The sequence below is a fragment of the Aotus nancymaae genome, unplaced genomic scaffold (genome assembly GCF_030222135.1).
Source record: "Aotus nancymaae isolate 86718 unplaced genomic scaffold, 86718_ANA_hifiasm-v0.15.2.pri h1tg000007l, whole genome shotgun sequence".
Taxonomy (NCBI): Eukaryota; Metazoa; Chordata; class Mammalia; order Primates; family Aotidae; genus Aotus; species Aotus nancymaae.
This window is the reverse complement of record NW_026988418.1, coordinates 37253668-37277574: the sequence shown is the minus strand read 5'-3', so window position 1 is coordinate 37277574 and position 23907 is coordinate 37253668. Positions and strand designations below refer to the sequence as shown.

General features: G+C 33.4%; 1 protein-coding gene across 1 annotated transcript in view; it reads right to left on the bottom strand.

Moving 5' to 3' along the window:
• Nucleotides 1-23907, bottom strand: part of TNNI3K (TNNI3 interacting kinase) — a 335970-nt gene that overhangs the window by 263103 nt on the left and 48960 nt on the right. Inside the window, exons 5-7 of the mRNA XM_021667770.2 lie at nucleotides 23212-23297; nucleotides 22000-22097; nucleotides 2821-2931 (exon numbers count right to left, since the gene is read on the bottom strand). Of these exons, the coding sequence (XP_021523445.2) occupies nucleotides 2821-2931; nucleotides 22000-22097; nucleotides 23212-23297 (295 nt within the window). The remainder of the gene's footprint in view (nucleotides 1-2820; nucleotides 2932-21999; nucleotides 22098-23211; nucleotides 23298-23907) is intronic.

Below are 23907 nucleotides of genomic sequence, written 5' to 3'. Positions count from 1 at the left end.
GATTTTCTCTATATGATAATTATGTTTCTAATTATAGATGACCCCTGACTTATGATGGTTCAGCTTAAGATTTTTTGACTTTACAATGGTGTGAAAGTGATACATATCAGTGGAAACCATACTTTGAGTACCAATACAACCATTCTGCTTTTCATTTTTAGTACAGTATTCAATAAATTATATAAGATACTCAGCATTTTATTATAAAATAAGTATTGTGTTAGATGATTTTGCCCAGTTGTAGACTAGTGTAAAGTTCTGAGCACATTTAAGGTCAGCTTGGCTAAGCTATGATGTTCAGTATGGTAGATGTGTTAAATGCACTTTCAATTATGATATTTGCCACTCATGATAGATTTGTTCAGATATAACCCCATCATAAGATGAGGAACACCTGTAATCCTAATTACCAAAGCTACTCTCATTCATTTTCCTCAAGGACCTAGAAATAGAAATTACATTTGACCCAGCAATCCCATTACTGGGCATATATCCAAAGGATTATAAATCGTTCTACTATAAGGACACATGCACACGAATGTTCATTGCAGCACAGTTTACAATAGCAAAGACCTGGAACCAACCCAAATGCCCATCGATGATAGACTGGACAGGAAAAATGTGGCACATATACACCATGGAATATTATGCAGCCATCAAAAACGATGAGTTCACGTCCTTTGTAGGGACATGGATGAACCTAGTAACCATCATTCTCAGCAAACTGACACAAGAACACAAAATCAAACACCGCATGTTCTCACTCATAGGCAGGTGTTGAACAATAAGAACACATGGACACAGGGAGGAGAGCACTACACACTGGGGTCTGTTGGGGGGAAATAGGGGAGGGATAGCAGGGGGTGGGGAGTTGGGGAGAGATAGCAAGGGGAGAAATGCCACATATAGGTGAAGGGAAGGAAGGCAGCAAATCACACTGCCACATATGCACCTATGCAACAATCTTGCATCTTCCTCACATGTACCCCAAAACCTAAAATGCTATAAAAAAACAAAGAAGACACTGCAATTCTATCATTCACAAAAGTAATCAACACAACATTAGGAAAAAAAGGGACTTTGTTTTGAAAACATATTCTGCCATTTTCCTGGCATTAAGAGGTTGATCTTGTTTTGCTAGAACTTAGTGTCTATTGCATAAGTTATTTCACCCAGATTTCTTAATATTTAGCACTCATTTACTTTATCACTGGCCTCAGTTGATTTCTTTCGTTTTTGGAAAAAATTTGTATTTAAGTGAATCTAATGAAATTTCCCCTTTCCTCACAGATAACACAAACTCACTTATATTTACAATGAATCTCACCAAAAAGATTTATTTTCTAGGAAATAAAGTGTTATGGAAAGGGGTGGAAATGTCAACATGAAGGAAACTCTTTTGCTCTCAATGAGATATTTTGTTCTATATGCAGCTGTTTGTTCACAGTTTGTGTGTGTATACGTGTGTGTGTGCATTAGTGAAGAAGGTATAATTGAATTTGCAACATGACCAAAAGGGAGAAACAGATAACTATTTAATAATGAGGATGTGAGACTTCTCATTTTCTACATTGCTGAGCTATGTTGTGTTTCCACAATTAAGAAAGTATAACAATCATGGGATTTTGAGTAAAAGGATCAGGATTCCAAACATGGCTCTTTTTCTCAATGGCTTTGTAATTTGTCAAGACAATTACTATATAAGGGCTTTAGTTTTATATCTATCAAATGGCAGCAGCAATAAAAACTATTCCTTGAGGATTTGTGAAGTTAACCAAATCATGAAAATGGAAGTCCTTACCATAACATGATATATAAAATTAATACTTTAAATTCAAGTCAAGATCCAGAGTCCTTCCTGTGACCTTTAAAACACTGTGTGATTTGGCTTGGAACCATTCACCAGACCTTGTCTTCATCATTCTATCTTCAGTTCACTCTAATCTAACAACTCTGGCTCAATCATGTCCCTCATACACACCCAGCCTTTTTAGGCTTCAGGGTCTTTGCAAGTGCCATTCCTTAAGCTTGAAATTCTTTTCTCTCCTTTTACATGGCTGACATTCTCATTACATTTAAATCTCTTTTCCTGTATCACCTCCTTTCAGAGGCCTTTCTGTATAGCTTATTTAAAATGGTGCCCACTTCTCTCTTGTTTTCATTTTATCTCACTTTATTAGTTTTACGGTACTATTAATTAACATTATATAATATTTTCTTATCTTTCTTGTCTATTTTATTCTTTACAGCTAAACTCTATAAAATGAAAATTTTGCTTGACTTTCTAGCTAATGTAACCCCAGCACCTAGAACAGTATCTGGTGCATAATAGGTGATGAATAAATATTCATTCAAGTAATGCATAAGTAGATGAATGAATGAATAATTTTTCATTTTGTCCTTACTCTGCATTAAGCAAACTACAAAGTGCTTTATGTGAATTATCTAATTTAATCATTATAATAGGCTTACTTATATTCCTATTTTATAAGTGAAGAAAAGAGGGATGTCATGAGATTCACTAACTTCCCCAAGGTTAAAATCTCAAGTTGTGGAAACTGAGCTGCTATAAACCCTCTGCATATCTAACTACCTTTATGTTAATTGATGATTGCATACACTATTACAAAACGTACTGAATTGACTATCCAAAGCTCATTTATAGAGCTAAATTTTACCCCAATAAGAAATGAATGTGTTCAATAGCTAAAAAAGAAACTAACTTGTAGAGTCTCAAAGACAGTATTTGAAAACAGTTAAGAACAAGAATCCAAAAAGTAGATAACCTTTGTTTTCACAGGTGCCAAAGGTACGACTTACCTCTAGGTGGCCAGCTATTGTAGCAATATGGAGGGCAGTGAGGCCACCATATCCAACCTGCTGTATATCAGCTCCACTGTGAAGCAGAGAAGTGATCAATTCTGCATTATCCTGTAAGGGAACACATCTTAGTGTTACTTTTCTACTAACAGCAGGTTTAAAAGCTGTGCAACAGGATGTATTGATTTTCTGCCTATCAGTCAGTTCGGGTACTCAAAGGAAACTTAAGTGTGATTTCTAGCATAAGAGCATATTAGATACCAGAGAAGAGTTATCAGGTGGTGGAAATGTAGAATCAAATAACAGAGATGTTCAGTTCCAATCAATACTCTACTGATTGAACAAGAAAGACAGAAAGGACATTACGTATGGTTAGGCTCTTGCAAACCCAAACTCAATTTCACATGTAGGTTATTCTAATGCATATGCTTTTCTAGCAACTAAAATTAACTCCCAATGAGGTCAGGAATTTACAGAAATAGTTTAAAGGTTTAATTTTTTCTTCTTTTAGAGATGAGGATGAAATATACCATTTAAGAAGAGAGTATGAACCAAGTACCAAACAAAGTGCATGCAGCCCAGTAGACTGTTTCATGTCAGTTCAGTAATTTCTTCTTATCTAATATATAATATCATTAAATCTATGCATAATTAACTCATAGTGTCTTTCTTAACTTGACTCATTTTACCAGTGAATATGTTAGAACTATTATTTGAGCCTCCAAATTTGAAACATTTATGCAACAATTAAAGTAATTCTTACTTTTTATAGTATTATTTTTATTTCTGCCTTTGGAAAGACAGGAAATAATATTTATAACATTAATAGTAATTAACATTAACTGAATTTTTATTTTATAGTTCAATTTTGTAATTTTGTTTGGTATTTAATCTTTGTAATACAAAGATTTCCATGTTTAAGCCTTTCCCTCAAAGTAAGAAAACCTCAGCTTCTGTAATATTTGGTCTATCAACACCACAAGTAACAATAAAGTCAAGTCTTCATAACATAAGCCAGTGCATTTATGACTTACATACATATACTATCAAATACTGTTTGTTAAGAAAATTTTACCATTAAAAAGCAAAGTTTGATTTCTTAATGCTGTCACACCTACATAAAAGCCTACAAGAAGTTCTAAAAAATGAAAAAAATTTGATGAAGAGCTAAAAATAATAAAATTAATTTTATAGTTTCCAAATCTTCCCCTTTTTCAAACTGTTCTTCCAAGAAAGTAAAATAAAGATTCCATCTTCAACCTTTATTCTTCCATTGGCTCTGTATGCTTGAACTATAAACTTATATTTTCTCCATTTTTTCACTGAAGCTAAGCTAGTTTTATCTCCCTTCTTGCCTTCATCATCCAACCTTCTGAAAAAAGACATTGATTTTGGTGACAGTTCTGATCTCATTTTTTTAGCAATCTTTAGGTAGGTATACCCAAGTTTCACATAAATCTCAAATGAGTTCACCATACTTATTCTATATTGAATCTTGCTTTTCTCACACTACTCCTCATTAAGGCAGATTTATTTTTCACTTCTCTTTGTATTGTATTATAAAGAGAAGTCACCATAACTGTTTCTTCCACTTAGGGCATTAAGGACCTCACCAGTCTCCTGAAATCAATTCTTCAATTTGTAAAGGTAAACTATTTATCAGATCCAATGTCTTCGTAGTCATTCTCTCTATAATCAGATCATCACTTTCTTCTGGAAATTCTTATCTCCTTTGCTTTCCTAAAACTATACATTCTTTGATTCTTTTGTGTTGCCTATTCTTTGTTTCTGTCTGTCTCCTAACATTGTGATTTGGAAATTTAACCCTAAGCCGCTTTCCCATTTTAAAGGTCACCTTGGTAATTCTTATACAATATGATAAATACATCTTTGGTCCTGACTTCTCTGCTAAGTCTGAGTCCCATATATTTTGCCTACCAATAGCATCTCAAATGCAAAATTCAAAATTGCTCTTGTAACTATCATTTATTATTTTCCCAGGCTGACTTGTAATCGTCTAGCATTCCTTATTTATATTAATGGCACTTTTATACCCGAAGGGATCTCGAGTCCCTTCAGTTCAATTAGTTTCAGAATTCTACAGGTTTTAACTCACATATACTCATATTTCTTCTTATTTCTAACATAATCCTATGTATTACACAGCTTGCTAACTAGTGTCCTTGATTAATACTTTTTCTCATTGCAGTCCATCCTCCATTCTATTAGATACATTTTCCTACACCCAATTTTGATCATGCATTTCCTTTTTCAATACACCCTTTATATGCTAAAGAAGTATTTGTTGATCATATCTGATGTGACAAACTCTTTTCTGAGCAGTGGTGACACTGCAGTGAGTAAAGACAGTGAAATCCCTGCTCTCACAGAGCTTGTATTTTACTATGTTTCTGTGAATGGAGAGACAAAAAGTAAACAAGTAAGAAATTGTTATACAGTAGCTTAAAGCACCAACTGCTATGAGAGGAAAACAGACAAATGATTAGATGGCTATTTTAAACTGGGTAATTAGGGAAAGATTCACTGCAGAGGTGAACTTTGAGATAAATGGTAAATGCCAGAAAGTCACAATTTCAAGGATAAGCATTAAAATATGAAAAATAGCTAGTGCAAAAGTCATAAGACAGATATAAATTTGGTGCGTTTAAAGAACAACAACAAGGCCAATGTTGAGTAAATGGTTAAACAAATGAAAAGAAGTTTTCAAGATGAGGTCAAGGATATATACTCTTGCAGGGCTTTATAGGCCATGGTATGGGGTATTTGGATTTTTCCCAAGTTTAATAGGTAGTAGTGAAATAAAATGGTAGAGAGATGGGGAAGAACCAGGAAGAAGCAGAGTTTTAAGCAGAAGTAAAATGTTTTGTTTTCACATGTGAAATTTGAGCTGCATATAATGCAGGGTTAAGATGCAGGTCATAGAATTAGCCCCCCTAATTAGAATTTCAGCTCTGACAATGACTAGGTGAACTGGAGCAGTTCTGTCACCCCTTTTTGCTGATTTCTTTAATTATATAAAAAGAAAAGAGTAATTGCATCCACCTTAAAATTGTTCTGATAATACCTATAAAGCAATTAAAAGGTACCTGGCACCTACAATACCCAATAAAATTCATTATTATTGGACACAGGAGTCTGGGGCTCAGTATAACCTTAGTGAATGGTACCTTCCACATAAAATATTGATTTGATTTCATCACTTAACTTCTCTTTCTCCTTTCCCTTTACCTCCTCCTCAGAACCCCACTCCCTCTGCTTCACGAGTTAGGCATTGAAACAAAGGAATAAAACATGAAAAAAGGCTGTACCAGTGAGAAAATGTTAGCTAGTTTAGCCATGGGTAGGCTGCCAGAAACTGAGAATTCCTCCTCCAGAGAAAACAGTTCACAGGAGTTAACTCTTACTTCACCAGTAACCTTGGTGAGGGTTAAAGACATGAGTAGTCTTGACATAAATGGGGAAAACATTGACTTAAAATATTTTCCCTGAAGATGTTCAGAAATTTAAATGCAGAGAAGTAGGGAAGGCCTTTTTAAGCATAAAATTATATTTTAAAATAGAGAGAAACTATGATAGATTTGAGCAAATTAAAGTGTTAAAACAATATTATCAGGCAAGTGACAAATTGGAGAAATATTCACAACATATAACACTGACAAATGGTTTACATATTTAATACATAAATAACTTGTATAAATCAGTAGAAAGATGGATACTGTTTTATTCACCAATATTTATTAATGAATGTCTACTTTATGACAAACACTGTACTAGGCTAAATTAAAATAAATTCTATGTAAATCACAGAGCATGTGAAACATTTATCTATTAGGCAGATTTTAGTAAACACACATTTATCCTTTCCTCAAGTAAAAAAGTATATTAGGATTCCTTCAGAATGGGCAAATGGTAAGGTCAAAAGTCAAGAGTAATAATTTATCTTTTCATACTTTGGTTGGATTTCCCAATATTGACCTCTAATTGATCTAAATACTTATTAACTGAATACTACCAAAATAGAACTGTTATCTTATGAAGCTATGCTAAAGACAATAAACATAAAGCAGTAATTGCTGCATATAAATTGCTTACTATAAGCCAAGTTCCATGCAAAATGTTTCATCTATAGCCTCTCTTTTAAGCTTCACAATTTACCTATGAGTGAAAATAATTATTAACCCTATTTTGTAGCTGATATCACTCAGGCTTAAAGAATTTAAAGTACTAACTGAACTTTACTTTGTAAGTGTTGGAGATAGATGCAAACCCAGGTCTGTTGAGCTCCAAAGTCAATACTTCATTTCTGACTTTCCATATCTCAAGGAAAAACTAATCCAATCTCCAGGAAAAACTGAGAGGACATACTTTTGTTGTATTAAACTGATACACTTCTTACTCTACAGGAATATTTTGTCATAATGAAATAATTTTAAGAGTCAGCAATATGGTACACAACTCCCAGAAAAAAATTTTCCTGTAAAATGCAAACATTCGGTAAATTTTGAATATTCTAAGTTTGATGTCATTTATTGCTTGCACTTCACTATATGTAACAAATATCTAATAACAATGCTTTTAAAAGAAAGTCTCTTAAGACTTGCTTAGGGAAGAGTCTTGTGGGAACTGGTGGGTTTCCTTTATGTACTCAGTAGCCAAATTTAAAGCATTATTATTCAGTGTGACACACAGAAGTATCCTAAAGTGTAGGATAAATAAGCTCTTTGTAATGCATTCATGCGTATAATATTTATTATTTTTAAACAGAAGAAAATCCATGTGTGAAAGAATGAGACTTAGATAAAAAAGCAGTCCAGCTATATCCTGGAGAAATGGAATTTGAGGTAGAATAGATCTCCCAAAATGTATGTAAATGGATAAAAACATTTCGTAATGGTAGTAACTGCAACTCTGTACTACTCATAAGACCTGAAAACAGCGCTTACTTAATATGCTGCTTTGTTGTTAGCTCTGTGATTATTGCTGTGGATAAAGCCAAGATAAACAGCCACTATATCACAGAGCTCAAATCCTCTACTACCATATTACATACATTTTTAAAATGTATTTACTAACAAAAAATATTTTCAACTCCAAATCAGTATAAAAAATAAACTGATGTATAAAAATGTACTTTTTTCTGATTATGGACATAATATACCTTCTGATGGTTTTAAAACACGATGAGCATTCACCTATAGTCTACTCATGGGTATTTGCGATCTACGCCTTTTCTCCTTGAACCTGGGTGGACTGTGACCGATAGCATGAAGCAGTGTTCCTTTTCTAAGGCTAGGACATAGAAGACCACACAGCTTCCTTCTTGTTTGTTGAAAAACTTGCTCCGGGAGCCCTGAACTACCATGTAACAAGTCTGACTAACCTGTGGCAGCCATGGTATAAGGAAACGCAGGCCAAATAAAGGCTCTTCAATCAACTGTTTTAGCTAAGTTCAGCCTTACAGTTATCTCAGCCAGTGTGTGAAGCCTCCAGAGAATTGCAATCTACAGACTGATGAAAAAACCTAGTCATTCACATTTTCTCAGCTGAGGCTCTAAACATTGCGGAACAGAATCAAGCCATCCACACAGCATCTTGTCTGAATTTTTGAACTAAGAATCTGTGAGAATAAAAAATTAGTTACATTAGAGGACCAAGTTTGGGGTAGTTTGTTATGCCTCAACAGACGAGAATATCTCAGAGCAGAAAATGTAAAAAAACAAAGAAAAAGAATAAATAATTCAATAACCCATAGTACTACCACATAATCACTATTATCATTGGGGGTAGTTTGTTATGCCTCAACAGAGGAGAATATCTCAGAGCAGAAAATGTAAAAAAACAAAGAAAAGGAATAAATAATTCAATAACTCATAGTACTACCACATAATCACTATTATCATTTATATGTGTATTTCCCCCTTCCATTCTTTGTTCTATGTACGTATGTTTGTGCAACTAGATGGAGCACAAGCTACCCCAGGAAAGCAAACTGGAGTTTGCATATTGATGGGCACTTCCTACATTTGTGACATGTTTCTTAACCTTTTGAGCTGTCAAGTTTTTGTCTGTGAAATGAAGATATAATTGTATCATTTTCATAGCACTGTTGTGGGGATTAAATCAGATAATGTTGTCATGTGTTTAGTACAATGCCTGATACATAATAATTATTATGATGTACACTATTGATCTAATTCTACATGTAGGTAATTTCCTTTTTTCGTGTATTGTAGAGTCATGACCATTTCTTCATGTGTGGCAGAAACAGAGATATGCCACTGACACCTCCTTTATGAAGAATGTGGGCAGATGGTGGTTCGCTGGCAGCTTTCTCAGTTATTTCAGTATCCACTGCAGCATTAGAGCTGTGGTCAGTCTCTTCTCTGGGTGGCCCTTACCCCCAGTCAATGACTGAGTAAGGTGGTGGTAAAAGAAGGGCCTCGACATTTCTACCCCGTGTGGCACTCCTTTCATTGGCAATTTTTCCTCTGGAGCTCCTCAGTGGGCTGGCGGAGATTTTAGCAGATCTGTACTGTGGTCTGACAGCTCTTCATAACCAATTCCATTTCCTTCCTTTTCCTTTCATAGGTGTCACCTTTAAATAAATCTCTTGCACTCTTACATTCTTTTCAGAGACTACTTTTCAGAAAACCCAATTGGCATTCCATAGCATAAAATGTGTTTCTTTAATGTAGCTTTCAATTAGGCTGAACTGGGATTTGAAATTAGGTCTTCTGATTTTTAATACTATGCTTTTCTTAATATATCATGTAATTCCCCCCTCTCCCAATTACCCTTCAACTACTAATAATTTGTCTTTCATGTATAAGTCCTGACCTTGTATTTCTCATTTGTATAAAAAAAATACCTATCTTACTTATCTTACAAGGTTGTAATAAAGATCAAATGACATAATGTATGTGCAAATGCTTATAAACTCAAGATACAGGTATAAGTTTATATTCATATTAAATGTATCACCCCAAAATTGGCCTACCTCTATGAGAATATTCACCTTACGACTCAGCTCACTCTGTCTCAAGAGATGTTTAATCATAAAATACTTAACTTTTTATCTATAGGGTTACAGAGTTGGCCTAAATTCTTTTCTGTAATATCTTATTCACCTCTAATATTCCCTGAAGTGTCATATCTAGCTCCAAGAAGAAGCTGAACTTAGTTTGGAAAGAAAACTATGTTTCTGGATATAAAAATAGAGAAATGTAAATAAATGTTTTAATGATAGGTTTCTCTAAGTATATTTTTTCTTCAACATGTTTATCTGGCATAGCAATTGTTAAAGTTTATGTGTTTTTATAAAGAAAATTGTTTTTAAAAAAGCAATTTTGGAGGCTTTGAAGAATATTATTAAGTTTTCCTTTAGGACAAGGAACTATTCAGGGCTTCAGTATGAAATGTACTTAGTTCCAGGCATTAAAATTTAATGGACTAGAGCTGCCTCATGCATCATAGACATCCCCAGTGAAAGTATCTATTAATCAGTATGAAAATAACTGCTCACTCACAAAGGTTCATACCTATATGCCTCTTGTTGAAATAATTCAGAATTTATTTTCACAAAAGATATCAGTTTTTAAGAGTTTCAGTGTGGTGGAAATACTTGACTTTGCTTGAAATTTTAGAAAAAAAGAGAAGTAACACATTCTTGGATTATCTGTACTCCTGCTTTGGACCTATTTTTCCCTTCACTTCTGCCAACCCTCCTTCATATATTTTCCCATTTTCCATGATGTCTTTCTCCCTGTAGTCTGCTTCCAACTGGCCTTTGAACATCCTTAAATCATCTCATTTAATAATATATTGATGAGTTAACAGGAAGAGGTAATAAGAGATAATAAGAATCTCTAGCTGTTGTGGTGGGGTGGGGGAAGTAAATGTATGTTACTTGAAAAGACATAATAAGTACTTTATTTTTTAAAATTTGTTTTAGTTATAACATAATATCTATTTTAAAGTTTAAAAATGGCATTTAAACAAACTCTGAATTTTTATATTTATTCCAAGGAGCAAGAGTTTAAAAAGATAGGACAATGCTGTTTCAGCAACCTTCCTGATCTGGCCTCTCCTCAAATACTGACCAATCTTGTGCTTTTTGGAAGAATAATTAATGTTTATTGCCTCCACTTCCCTAACTCTATTCATTTTCAACCCATTTTTATATCCTCTTCTCCCAAACATTTACTAAAATATCCCTTGAAGAGATATCTGACAATTTCCTGATTTCTAATTCTAATGGCCCAAATAGGACACTATTTTCCCCTTGTCAACCTGATCCTACCTCCCTTGAAATATTTTTCTTCTCCCCAGTTACCAAAGAACTATAACTCCATTCTTTGACTTATAAAACATCTATTTATTAATGTATATACATCAAGGATTGATCTAAGCACTCAGAATAAGATAATAAGCAACTTGGATCTGATCTCTGCCTTGATGGTGCTCACAATTACTATCAGAGATTACAAACAGGCTACAAGAGGAATAGATAGATATATGGCTTAGCCTGTAGAGTTTTTGTGACTAAAAATCTACATTAATGGTCAACATTTAAATGTTAGGAAACTTTACATAATTTATGATTCTCTGAAATTTGGGGCAGTAATGGGTCTACATTTTTACATGACAGTGATTAGCTGAAGTTGGAGAGTGACCATTCCCTTTATACGTGGCATATGTTTTCTAAGTTACCACAGTCTTTGAGTTTTAGTTACCATTTATCATTGTCTGTTGTATTATTTAACACTTTCATTTACTTATGTAATCCTTGAAGAGATGTGAGATTGTGGCCCCTAATATAGAGGAAGATAGAAAGATGTAACCAAGTATTAACATAGCAATAACATGGAGTAGCATACACAGTACAGTAAGTACTGGGTGCTAAGAGAGTACATTGTAGCAATACCTAACTCACACTTGGGAGGTATCAGGGAAGGTTTTCCAGGAAATACTACTGCCTGGTGTAAGAATTGAAGTACAAATTATAAATTACCATCTTCAGTCAGGATCCTATTAACTTTTTATTGAGAACATGTTCATTTAAAAGAGATTATGAAATTTTATTGAGAACATGTTCATTTAAAAGATATTATGAAGTATTTGGTTACTAGAAAGAAATGTGCATATAAACAAGCTATCTTAATGATTACTCTATAAGTAAAAATTTTCTCTAGTTTCTTAAGTGAGGACCTAGTATTAAAGTGTTTAAAAGTCACCATTAAGTGGATAATTTAGTTAAATATGCAAAAAGTGGAATTCTTTTTTTTTGAGTCTTTTTTTTTTTCTTCAAAGTATTTCTTATTACTATCTTGTCAAATTCCCATGTGGGGAAAATGCAATCTTTAATCAGGAACCTTTATTTGTTCAAATAAAAAGGTAACTTAGATTTAAAAAATCAATTTAAGCTAATGAATATTTTAATCTGTCCTCTAAAACAGTGGTTCTCAACAAGGAGTGATTTCTGCATCTCAGGAGTGATGTCTGGAGACATTTTTGGTTTTCACAACTGGGCATGAGGGAAGTAGCTGCTGTCATATAGAGAAGAGAGGCCAGGGATGCTGTGAAACATTTTTATAATGCACAGGAAAGCTTCCCACAACAAAGAATTATTCAATCCAAATTGTCAGTAGTGCCAAGGCTGTGGAACCCTGGTCTAAATAGACAGCATTTAGAGACTGTGAGACATTTACTCTGGGTCTTTGGTTTTAGGATAGTTGAAAAAATATTTCAACTTTGCAATTAAATATATGTGCTATGGAGGTAAAGAAGTCAGGATAAAAGATATGATACAATGATTCAGGCTACGAATCACCACTGATAGAAAACATAGAATTTTCTGATGGGCACAGTTATGTAGAAAAATGTACCTAGATCTGCTAAGCCAGGCAACATAGGCTTAATTTGATTTTTCCCCCATTCATGTCCTTCCCCTTTTAATATATATATAGAATCACTTCTGTTTCTGAATGATTGGAATTAGATCTTGCAAGAAATATATAGGATGAGATAAATGACCATTACCATTCAATATCTGCCTTTATCATATGAAATGTTTTTAAAAAAAGTTACTGAATCAAAATGCTACTTCTTTCTTTCTAAAGAAATTTCATTAAGTGGCTTGTCTGCGTATTGAATAAGAGTTAAATGTAAGGCTAAATTAGATGGTCTAATAGGATTTTGTTCATTAGCTTTCTCAATTAAGATCTTCTAAACTATATCAGAAGTCTCAACTTTTTCCCCAAAGTCTTGTGTTTCATTTTAGGAATACAATTTAGATACTACCTAAAGAAGTATGCTCTATAGTGGGATACAAATATGACAAGAATCTTGTAATAAAATTCATTACGGTAAAAAAAATTAGAAACTCCACTTATATACATTTATATATCAAGATAAAGTTTTATTAATGTTTAACATGTAAATTTACACTGGTGGCCTCAGTTCATATATTAGTCATGTATCACATATAGTACGCAAAGTAGAGCATATAAATACTTGACATTCTACATGGGAAAGGATGGAGAGCTCCCTCTCATTGTTTTTTTTTTTTTAGCTTTTAGTTATTGAGGATGTGCTATAGCTTATGTGAGCCAAAGTAACTGGATTTTTAAATTTTAGTATCAAATTTTAACTGAATAGACACTTTTAAATTTGGCAGGTATCTTTAAAATAGTCCTGTGAAGAAAATATACATCATACATATTACTAAGCTAAGAAGCAGCAAAGAAAAAGTTAGTACTTTTTCTACCAATCTGAGCTTCATATAAGTCAATTTTCTAATCTAATCATATTTGTAATAAACTTGTCAAAATATTTTATATTATCAAAAAGGCTATATGAAATATAAATGTACAGCTACAAACTTTAACACTGTCTTCCAAAAAGTAGATTTTGCCTTAAGCTATTAAGAGATATTTATTTGTTAATGTATATAATTTATGGACACGTGTGCATTTCAGGGTACTAATTTTATAGAGTACATGATAAAAGTTGTTTGGAGTCCATTGATCTAAGTATAGACTCAACTTCTTTGATAATGTTAGGATTACTTTTTCTCATCTCTTTAGAATGTAATAATGCAGAAAGTCTAGTCCATTTTGGTTTGTTTTTCTATGCAAAATGAATAACATGTTAGTTTCTAATAAATGTCTGTCAAAGTTAAAGTTCAATAATAATGGTTAATTTTTATTATTTACTATATGCTAAGTATTTTGCTAAGTACTACATATGATTTGTTTCCTTAAAACTCTAATTCCATCTGCTTCATTTTAGAGGTAAGAAAATTGAGGAGCAGAAGGAAAACTCAATTTGCCTAAATATACATAGTTAGCAAGTCTCATAACAGATATGAACAGAAGTAGTCTAGCTTCTAAGCTGACAGTCTTTCTTAAGCTACATAATATTAAAAAATGTCAAGTATTATTTCTCCTAATGTTTGGATACTCATTAATTCCCAAACAAGTATTTCTCAAGGATCCTTTACAGGTCCCATATACTGAGGAATCAAAGAAAAATACTTAGTCCCAAAGTCCAAAGTTCACAGTCGAACATTTGAAATATGCAAATAAACAAATAATTATAAGTCCTGTAATAAAAGATAATGTAAACTCATAATTGAAACCCAAAAGAGTGTATAATAATATCTTTCTGCTGGTTCAAGAAACTCAGTTTATCTTGATTTTAAATAAGTAATAATTTTGCATCAGGAAGAGAAATAAAAAAAATTTAAGCAGAAGAAATTATAAGAACAAAAATAAAGATGTGTGGAACTGCTTGGCCTAAAGAGTGGAGTTATCTAAAATGGCGATCTTCAAACTAGTCTGCAAATACATCAGCTGGGATTTTTTTTTAATGTACATTCTGGTTGTGATGGTTAATTTTAGGTGTCAGCTTGACTGGGTTAAGGGATGCCTAGATAGCTAGTAAAACATTATCTCTGGGTATGTCTGTGAGGGTATTTCCAGAAGGCATTAGCTTTAGTTTGTTTGTTTCTTTGTTTGAGACAGGGTCTCACTCTATTTCCCAGGCTGACTGCAGTGGCATGATCTCCCACCTCAGCCTCCTAAGTAGCTGGGACTATAGGCAGGCACCACCACACCCAGCTAATTTTTAGTAGAGATGGGGTTTCACCATGTTCATCTCAAACTCCTGAGCTCAAGTGATCCACCTGCCTCAGCTTCCCAAAGTGCTGGGATTATAGGCATGAGCCACCATGCCCCGCCAGCATTTTCACTAGTAGACTGAGTAAAGATGATCACTCTCACTAATATGGGCGGGCATCATCTAATCTGTGGAAGTCCTGAATAGAACTAAAAGGTAGAGGGAAAGTGAATTTGTTTTTATTTGAGATGAGACATCCATATTCTGCCATCAGACATCACTGATCCTCGTTCTTGGGCCTTTTGACTCAGACTAGGATTTACACCATAGGCTCCCCTGGTTCTCACATCTTTGGACATGGACCAAATCATACTATTAGTTTTCCTGATTCTCCAGCTTATAGATGAAAGATTATGGGATGTTTGGGCTCCATAATTGTGTGAGCTAGTTCCTATAATAAATATGTCTCTAGATAGATAGATAGACAGATAGATCCATTGATCCTATTGGTTAAGTTTCTCTAGAAACCCATGAATAGTACTGGTTGAATACGACTGGATAGGAAATAAGAGCAGCATTTCTGAAATCTTTTAGTTGAGGTAGATGCTACTGATCATATGACCACAATTTGAGTTGCCAAGCTTGAACAGTAATCCTCAATATGTAGACTTAGATTGCGTACATCAAAATTCCTAGGTTGTTTGTTAAAAATTTAGATTCCTAGAATACCCTAGATGTACTAAATTAAATGCAAGTAAAGTAGAAAGAGAAATACTCATTTCAAACATATAGTTACTATATGATTCTCATGCACATTAAATTGTAAAACATTAGGGTTGAATGGGCAGGGACTACAGAAGAGTCTGGAAAGTGATTCCAGAAAAGTTATGAATTAAGGGATCTTGAGTCTCTTATTTAGGAGTTTGAATTTCATTATATAGGCAATGGATGACAATAGAAAGGTTTAAAGTGAGCACTGATATCATAGATTTTTGTTTCCTTCAGATCATTTTCGAAGCAATGTAAAAGATATGGTCATGGCATAACAACTTACATAGACTTTCTCTACTGGCAAATAAAATCTACAAAATGGAACAAAATATATGATGTAACTGTTCTCAAGCACTGAAGAAGAGCAAAGATCTGTGTCCTTTAGGAAAAGGGAAAGATAAAGCACGTCACACAATATCCCATGATTGCCCTGGTTTTCTGCCTAAAATACTTTTCTGCCACAAAGCATAATATGGAAGTCTCAATGAGTTAAGAGTGTGGATCAGAGTTCTGATATTACAAAGTGGCTGTAATTTGTGGGCCAGGGTAACTGAGAAGAAGATGCACAGAGGAGGCACCACAGAAATCTCCGTGGAGATCCATCATGAGTCCTTGAGCTGATCTAGAAAAGATCACCTGATTTATGGCTGAAAGGTGAATGGTGGTGATATTGGAGGTCATGCAGTACTGGGGGATATTGGAATTCCAGTCAGCAGGAATAAAGAGACTTTACTGAGTCTCTCGGTGAATCTTGGGAATTCAGATGACATACCAAAAAAACCATGCTTTAGGAATAAGGACCATGTCCAGGAGTGAGAACCACATGCTAGAATAAGAGGTATTCCAAGAGGCGAAATTCAAGCAAAATAGATTCAGCCTTAAAAAAATCAAATCAAGATTGACTCGATCAAATGTATCCACCAGAAATGTAACTGCCCACCAAAAATGAAACAAAAACAAACATAAAAAAACTCAACATTCTTTAAAGGAAGATGACATGATAAAGATTTCTATAAAATACTATACATAATTTCTAGCTTTCAATAAAAAATTAATTGATATATGAAGAAACAGAAAGATGTGCTCTGTAGTCAAGATAAAATAGAAACAAATAGTGAGCTAATCTAGATGTTGAAAACAGCAGATTGGGCATTTAGTCACACATAATGGGTTCAAAAAATAAAGGAAAATATGGAAAAATGAAATAACAGATGTGTCATCATAGCAGAGAAATTGGAATTATATCTTAATCTTAATAAATAATAATTCTAGAAGCAAAAAGTAAATATCTGAAATGAATAATTCGCTGGTATATTATTAACAGATGGGAGATGACAGAGAAGTGGTCTGTGAACTTGAAATAAGTAGAAATAATCTAATTCAGAGAACAGAAAGAAAGAAGACAAAAGAAAATAAACAGACGGTGATATGTGGAATATTATCAAACAATCTAACATATGTATTTGAAAAACTAATGGTTAAAATTTCTGAATTTGATGAAAACATAAACTTACAGGTATATAAAGCTCAATGAATCTTAAAGAGCGTTATACAGGGAAAACTATATGTAGGATTATTATAATCAAACTTCTAAAAAGCATATTTTCTCTCCTGTTAATTTATTTAAAAGACGTGAATGTTTAGTATAAAAATTCTAATAATATATTTAGGTTTATATCCTGTATAGATGCAATGTATATGCCAACAATGGCGTAAAGAATGAAGATAAAATGGAACTATACTATTGGAAGGTTTTTATATTTTAAGTGAAGTAGATCAACAGTCACAGGCAGTGGACTATGACATGTTGAGAATCTAAAACTGTATTGTAACCACTACAGTAATAAGGTAAAAAATAATGCAAAAACCTTTTAGTCTTCAAATGTCACTATTATGAAAATGAAAAGGCAAGTCATAGAGTGAAAGAAATTTCTGCAAAAGTAGATTCAAGAAAAGAATTCTAATAGAATAAAGTTTCCTTACAATTCAAGAAAATTAAAAGAAAACTACAAATGGGAAAAAGATTTGACACTACCTTAAAAATAAAAGATGCCTAATAAGCACATAAAAATCTATTCGAACCGGGCGCCGTGGCTCATGCCTGTAATCACAGCACTTTGGGAGGCCGAGGCGGGTGAATCACGAGGTCAAGAGATCGAGACCATCCTGGCCAACATGGTGAAACCCGGTCTCTACTAAAAATACAAAAATTAGCTGCGCGTCTTGGCGCACGCCTGTAGTCCCAGCTACTCAGGAGGCTGAGGCAGGAGAATTGCTTGAACCCGGGAGGCGGAGGTTGCAGTGAGCCGAGATTGCGCCACTGCACTCCAGCCTGGCGCCTGGCTACGGAGCAAGACTGTGTCAAAAAAAAAAAAAAAAAAAAAACCTATTCAACTTCTTTAGTCATCAGGCAAATGCAAGTTAAAATTATAATGAAATACTAAAATTCACCCAATAGAAATGCTAACAACAACAAAAACGATTGATCACACCAAGTGCTGGAAAGGATGTGAAAAAATATAACTCTCACACCTTGATGATGGGAATATAGGGAGGACTCACTAGTTTGGTAAACTGTAGTTTATCATAAAATTAAGCGTGTACTTACTATGTGATGCAGCAATTCCACTTTTAGATATTTCTCAGGAGAAATAAAAACATATATTCAAACAAATACTTGTATGTGACTGTTCAAAACAGCTTTGTTTATAATGGTAAAAATCTGGAAAAAAAGTCCATTAGCAGATGAATGGTAAACAAATTGTGGTATATCCATATAAAGGAATACAAGTCCACAATGAAAGCATTAATTACGGAATATACAACATGGGTGAATCCCAATAGCATTATGATAAGTGGAAGAAGCCCTACAGAAAAGAAAACATACTAGACGTGATAAATTTATTTAAAATTCTAGAAAAGAGAAAACTATAGTGATAGAAAACACATTGCTTTCAGAGACCAAGTGGGAAGGAGACTGACTGCAAAACGGCATGAGAGATTTTTTATTTTTTGGTATCATAGAAATGTCCTATAACATGATTGTGATGATGGTTACATGATTACATACATTTTCAAAAGTTAACAATTGTAGACTCGAAATTGATAATTGTATTTGGTATATATTATACTTCAATAAAATCAAACCCTATGAAGAACCCAAAAAAACTAAAACAAAAAAGAAAAAGTATGAGGATTAATCATTCACATGGCATAAAAAGCTAATTATCTGCTGCTCTTTTATTAATGAAAGCAGAGATTACTCTATTGATTAGAAAATACCAAGTCATGATGTCAGAGACATTCGAACCAGAGCGACTCCATTTTGAGTGAGAGCTAGGAAAATAGGAAAATGAGGCTGACACTTACTGGGTTGCATTCTCAGAAAGAGAGGCATTCTTAATCTTTAGATTGTTTATGGTTAAAAAAACAAATTAATAATGTTTACTGAACAGACCCAGACTTGGGAGTGTCCAGATATCCTGATATCTGTAGAACAAAGGCATTCCAAATTTTGCTTTAAAGATAATAATATTGACTCTTGCAAAATATAGTAATTAAGAAAATTAACACTTTCTCACAAACTCTTGTAGCAGAACACATCTCCCCATATATAGGAGCATTGTACTGAGGGTGGATGCGCTCCTCCTCTTACTTTCAGGAACATCCTACTCTGTCTATGGAGTAGCTGTCCTTTCACCACTTTACTTTCTTAATAAACTTGTTTTACTTTCCTGCAAACTCACCCTGAATTATTTCTTGGGCAAGATCCAAGAACCCTCCCTTAGTGCCTGCATCGGGACCCCTTTCCTCTAACAATGAGTGAGGCCCTAATGCTGGGGTATATAATTGAAAGAGCTATTTGATATAGCGAACAAAAGGATGAGAGTGTTACATTATTCATTTTGTGGGTGTTATGACCAAAATAAAATTCAATTGTAATACCAAAAAATTCAAAGAAATATGTATAAATAACTGGTATGCCTGAAAAATATAAAGATTAAAAAAATACAAGGATAGGCTGAGAAATTATTTCAGAGTAATGGAGATTACAGAAATAAGAAAACTGAAAATGCATGAATCCTATTCTAGACAAGAAAAACAAATCCATAAATGACACAATTAGGACAATCAATAAAACTTGAATTTCAACTATAGATTATAATATATCAATGTTAATATCTCGGTGTTTTCTTATTATCATATTGGAGTTATGTAAGTGAATTTTCTTGTTCTTAGGAAATGAAGACTGAAGCAGCAACAGGACATATTGTATACAATTTACTGTCAAGTGGTTCTTAAAAAACAGAATAATGGAAATGGGACAAAATGTAAACAATTAATGAACCTGGATAAGGTGTATACAGGAGTTTCTTGTACTATTCTTGCAATTTTTTTTAAGTTTAAAATAATATGAAAATTAAAAAGTTATTAATACTATATGGGGGGAGGGAACTGGAGCCCAAAATGAATTATATAATTACTGGAGTAGTTCTGTCAAAGGATAATTAGAAGTAGGTTTAACGTGTTTAATGGTTACCAGGTTTAATGCCTGGTAGTATGAACGACGACTTTATATTGATTTTGTGTTTAAAATAAAATAGTAACTTTAATTTTTTTAACCTTTGTTAAGAAATTAGCAAAATAACCATGCATTTTATTATGGCCTTTTAATAATTGTTGTCTGCTTTGTTTCCTAAGAATCTAAATTGGTTTAAACTTGTTATGAAAAAGTTATAGTTTATGTACCGGTCTCTAAAATAGAAGAAAACATAAAAATAGAGCAAAGAAAACTCTAAAAATGGAAACTTAGTTATTATAAATAGAGGTTGAAGAAATATATTTTCTAAATATCGTAGTGCTAAATCATTCAGAACCCATTCGTGTGCCAGTGTCATGCTAAATCTTAGCAAAATGAACTAATACAGAAAAAATCTCCCAGACGGTGAGGTTCAGAATTCATGGTTTCATACAGTGCCATGACTATCCATCACCACCTTTCTGTTCCTTGGAGCTCTTCTACTTTTACCTCCTGCCTTTCAGCAGAAAAGTCAACATCAGATGCTGTTTTCTACACTGGAAACTCAGACTCTGTTGTAGTTTAGTGGAGTAATTAACAGGTATTAAAGACAATTTAGCACTTAACTAAGGCTTTTTCCCAGAAGGAATTAGAAAAATTGACTAGGCATTGACTGGGCATGAAAAGAGATGGAACTTTAGAGTATTTGTACTATGAATTACAGGAATTTGTGAAGCTGAATCATGGGAAAACATGGTCCTCTTCCCTCCCAATGACAAACTCTAGCAGCTGGGAGAGTGATATATAGTGCAGGGGGTTCCTAATACAAGCAAAAAGTTGTCTCTTCTCCCACACCTGCACACACAAAACTAAAATAAAATACTGTTATAGATTCACATGAAAATGAGAAAAAACAAAAATATGCAATATACAAATGAGATTCTGGGAGTAATGAGTCAGCTATACTTGATTTTAATCACTATTCTAATATTGACCAGGTATCAAACTTTAATCTTCAATTGCATTTTCTGTAAAATAAATCCTAATATGCAGTTATTTTAATGATTAAATATATTAAACTTACTATATTTAGCGCATAATAAAGACAGAATAAGTAGAAACTTATAATTATAAAATGATCAATGCATACTATATAATTTGTATGTTTTAAAAATTTATATTTATAAAAATCTCAAAGTTCATTTACAACACTATCCCAGTTTGTCCAATCCACTATTATATTTATTATTCTATCAGGTGCTAAGATTAGGTTGGAACCAGGGGCTAATATAAGAAAACAAAAAGCTGAAGCAAAAAAGTTTTTTTAAGAAAAACTTGCAGTAAAGAAATACAGCTTTAATGTGCTGCTTTTGTCTTCAAATACAATCTCATCTCTCTCTGCACAGAGGCAGCCTGGTGTTCTGATGAGGAGCTCTGGCAACAGAAATAGACTGCCTTGTCTTAAATCCTTGATAACCCCTGGCCAACCATGTAACCTTGGGGATAATAATCATATTCACTTAAGAGGCTCTTGTGAGAATTAAATGAGTTAAATACAGAAAGCATTAAAAAGAGTATGTGTCTGGTATACAGAAGATACCTTCTCAATAAAGAGAAAGAAGTCCTTCAGTAATGTAATGCCTCTGGTCACTGAAAATTTTTAGTGATTACTAATTTGAAAAAAAAAAAGCCTACAGATATACACTATCCTTAGTTCTAATGCAGTGTTTATGGGAATTAAAATGTCATACCTTATAAACTGCTAAATGCAAGGCTGTAAATCCATTTCTTGTCAGTCGAGATGGGCGGAGCCCTTTTAACATAAGGGTTCGAATATGTGATTTGTTGCCTTAAAGATAAAAATGAAAAAAGGCTAAATCGTTGTGGGGATGAGGTGAGTTTAAGAGACTTAATGATAAATGCCATATAGCTGTATAAAAATGTCAAGCTGATGTTCTGCAGGTCATTTGTAAAGTTTTCTATTAATTGACAACCTTACTTACTAGGTGACATTTCTTTTCCATTTATAAAACCTTATACTAATGCTGTGTATTTTGACTCTTTGTCTTAGATTTTTATTTAGTACCCTCATCATCAGATGGTTTTGAAACATAAACACATAATTCACCATAATAAACTATTAGTGAATAAGCTTAAATTTAATAAAATCTAGTTGTAGAGGATTTCTCTGAACATTATTAACACTAGAGCTTATTTAGATAGAAGATATATAAAGGATATAACTAAGGTTGGGGAGGCATATCTAAAGTTGAGAGAATGATCTGTTGAGCAGAGTCTGTTTGCTTTGTTCCGGAGAAATGGTTAAGGGATATGGTTAGAGTTGACATGTACACATTTCTGTTCCATTTTAAGAAGTCATGTTCAATGAATTTAGTTTGGATTTACAAAATAAATATTAATGGTTCATTCAATAATTCAATAACTTTACTGAGTGGCTACTATATGCCAGGCACCATTCAAAGTGCTTGAAATACATTAATAAACAAAAGAAAGTGTAAGCAAAATTAAACTCTTAATGTTCACGTCGATCAATCTTTACTTTTAGATTTTATCTTTGGCATTTGTCACTTTTCCACATACTCTTGTTACATATTGTAAAGCAACTGCCTGGTGATATTTTGGGGAATGCTTTAAGTGCTTCTGAATTTAAGTTAATCCCTGACTGGCATGCCCAATATTGAAAAGTGCTTTTGGATTTCCAAGCAAACTGAGTGACTTGGTTTCCAGTAGAAACACAATGAAGCTTAAATTTAAAGCAGAATCAAGTGGAATATTCTGCCTGGTAGTTACTGCCTAATCTGAGATTATCAAGGTTGAAAAAGGCAAAGCAGAAGAGGAAACTGAGTATGAATAGAATTCTCTTGTAGACTATTAAGCAGCTCAAGTCACTGACCATATGCACATATAACCAGTTTAAGAAGTACTAAGTTTCAAGTACTCACCTCCACAAATGCAACATAAATGAAGTAGAGACAGCCCATTTTCAGTGCGGTATTTTAAATTGACTTTACTGAAGGCTTCATCAGAGCTGAAAAATATTTTACAAATGATCACAAAATTCATCTTTTAGCATATTGTCTTTCATTTGAAAATTATAAATGCAAATCCTGTTACTATCAACTCAGAAATGTATTTTATCTAAGACTATTTTGCACTTAGAGAAAGAATCTTGAACCCTCTATATGAAGAATTAAAATTGAGAGGAAATTCTGTAGTTTTACATTGCAGTGATATCACCGGATGTAACACTATGATTCCAATAGTTGCTCTGGAATCACTGACAGCTGCTAGATGTCACAATAGCAAATTTAGTGGCACTTTTTAAAGATAAGTAAAAAGATCAGACATAATATAGGAACTTGAGAGTCACTGCAAGTACAGAATACTTATATAATACATATATAAAATTGATCATGAAAATCAGAAAATTGTACAGGTTGTCAAATATAAAAGGTCAAGAAAAGTCAAGTATGGCTTGAAATTATAGGGGCCAAGAAAGACCTTCCCCTTTGTCTCTCTGAAGGTTCGCTGAAATCAACTGACAAAAGGTATATTAATAGAAGAAAAGACAGAAAATAAATTTGATCATAGTTTTACAAGGCACAAGAGACAAGACATAAGAGCCTTCAGAATGAAGA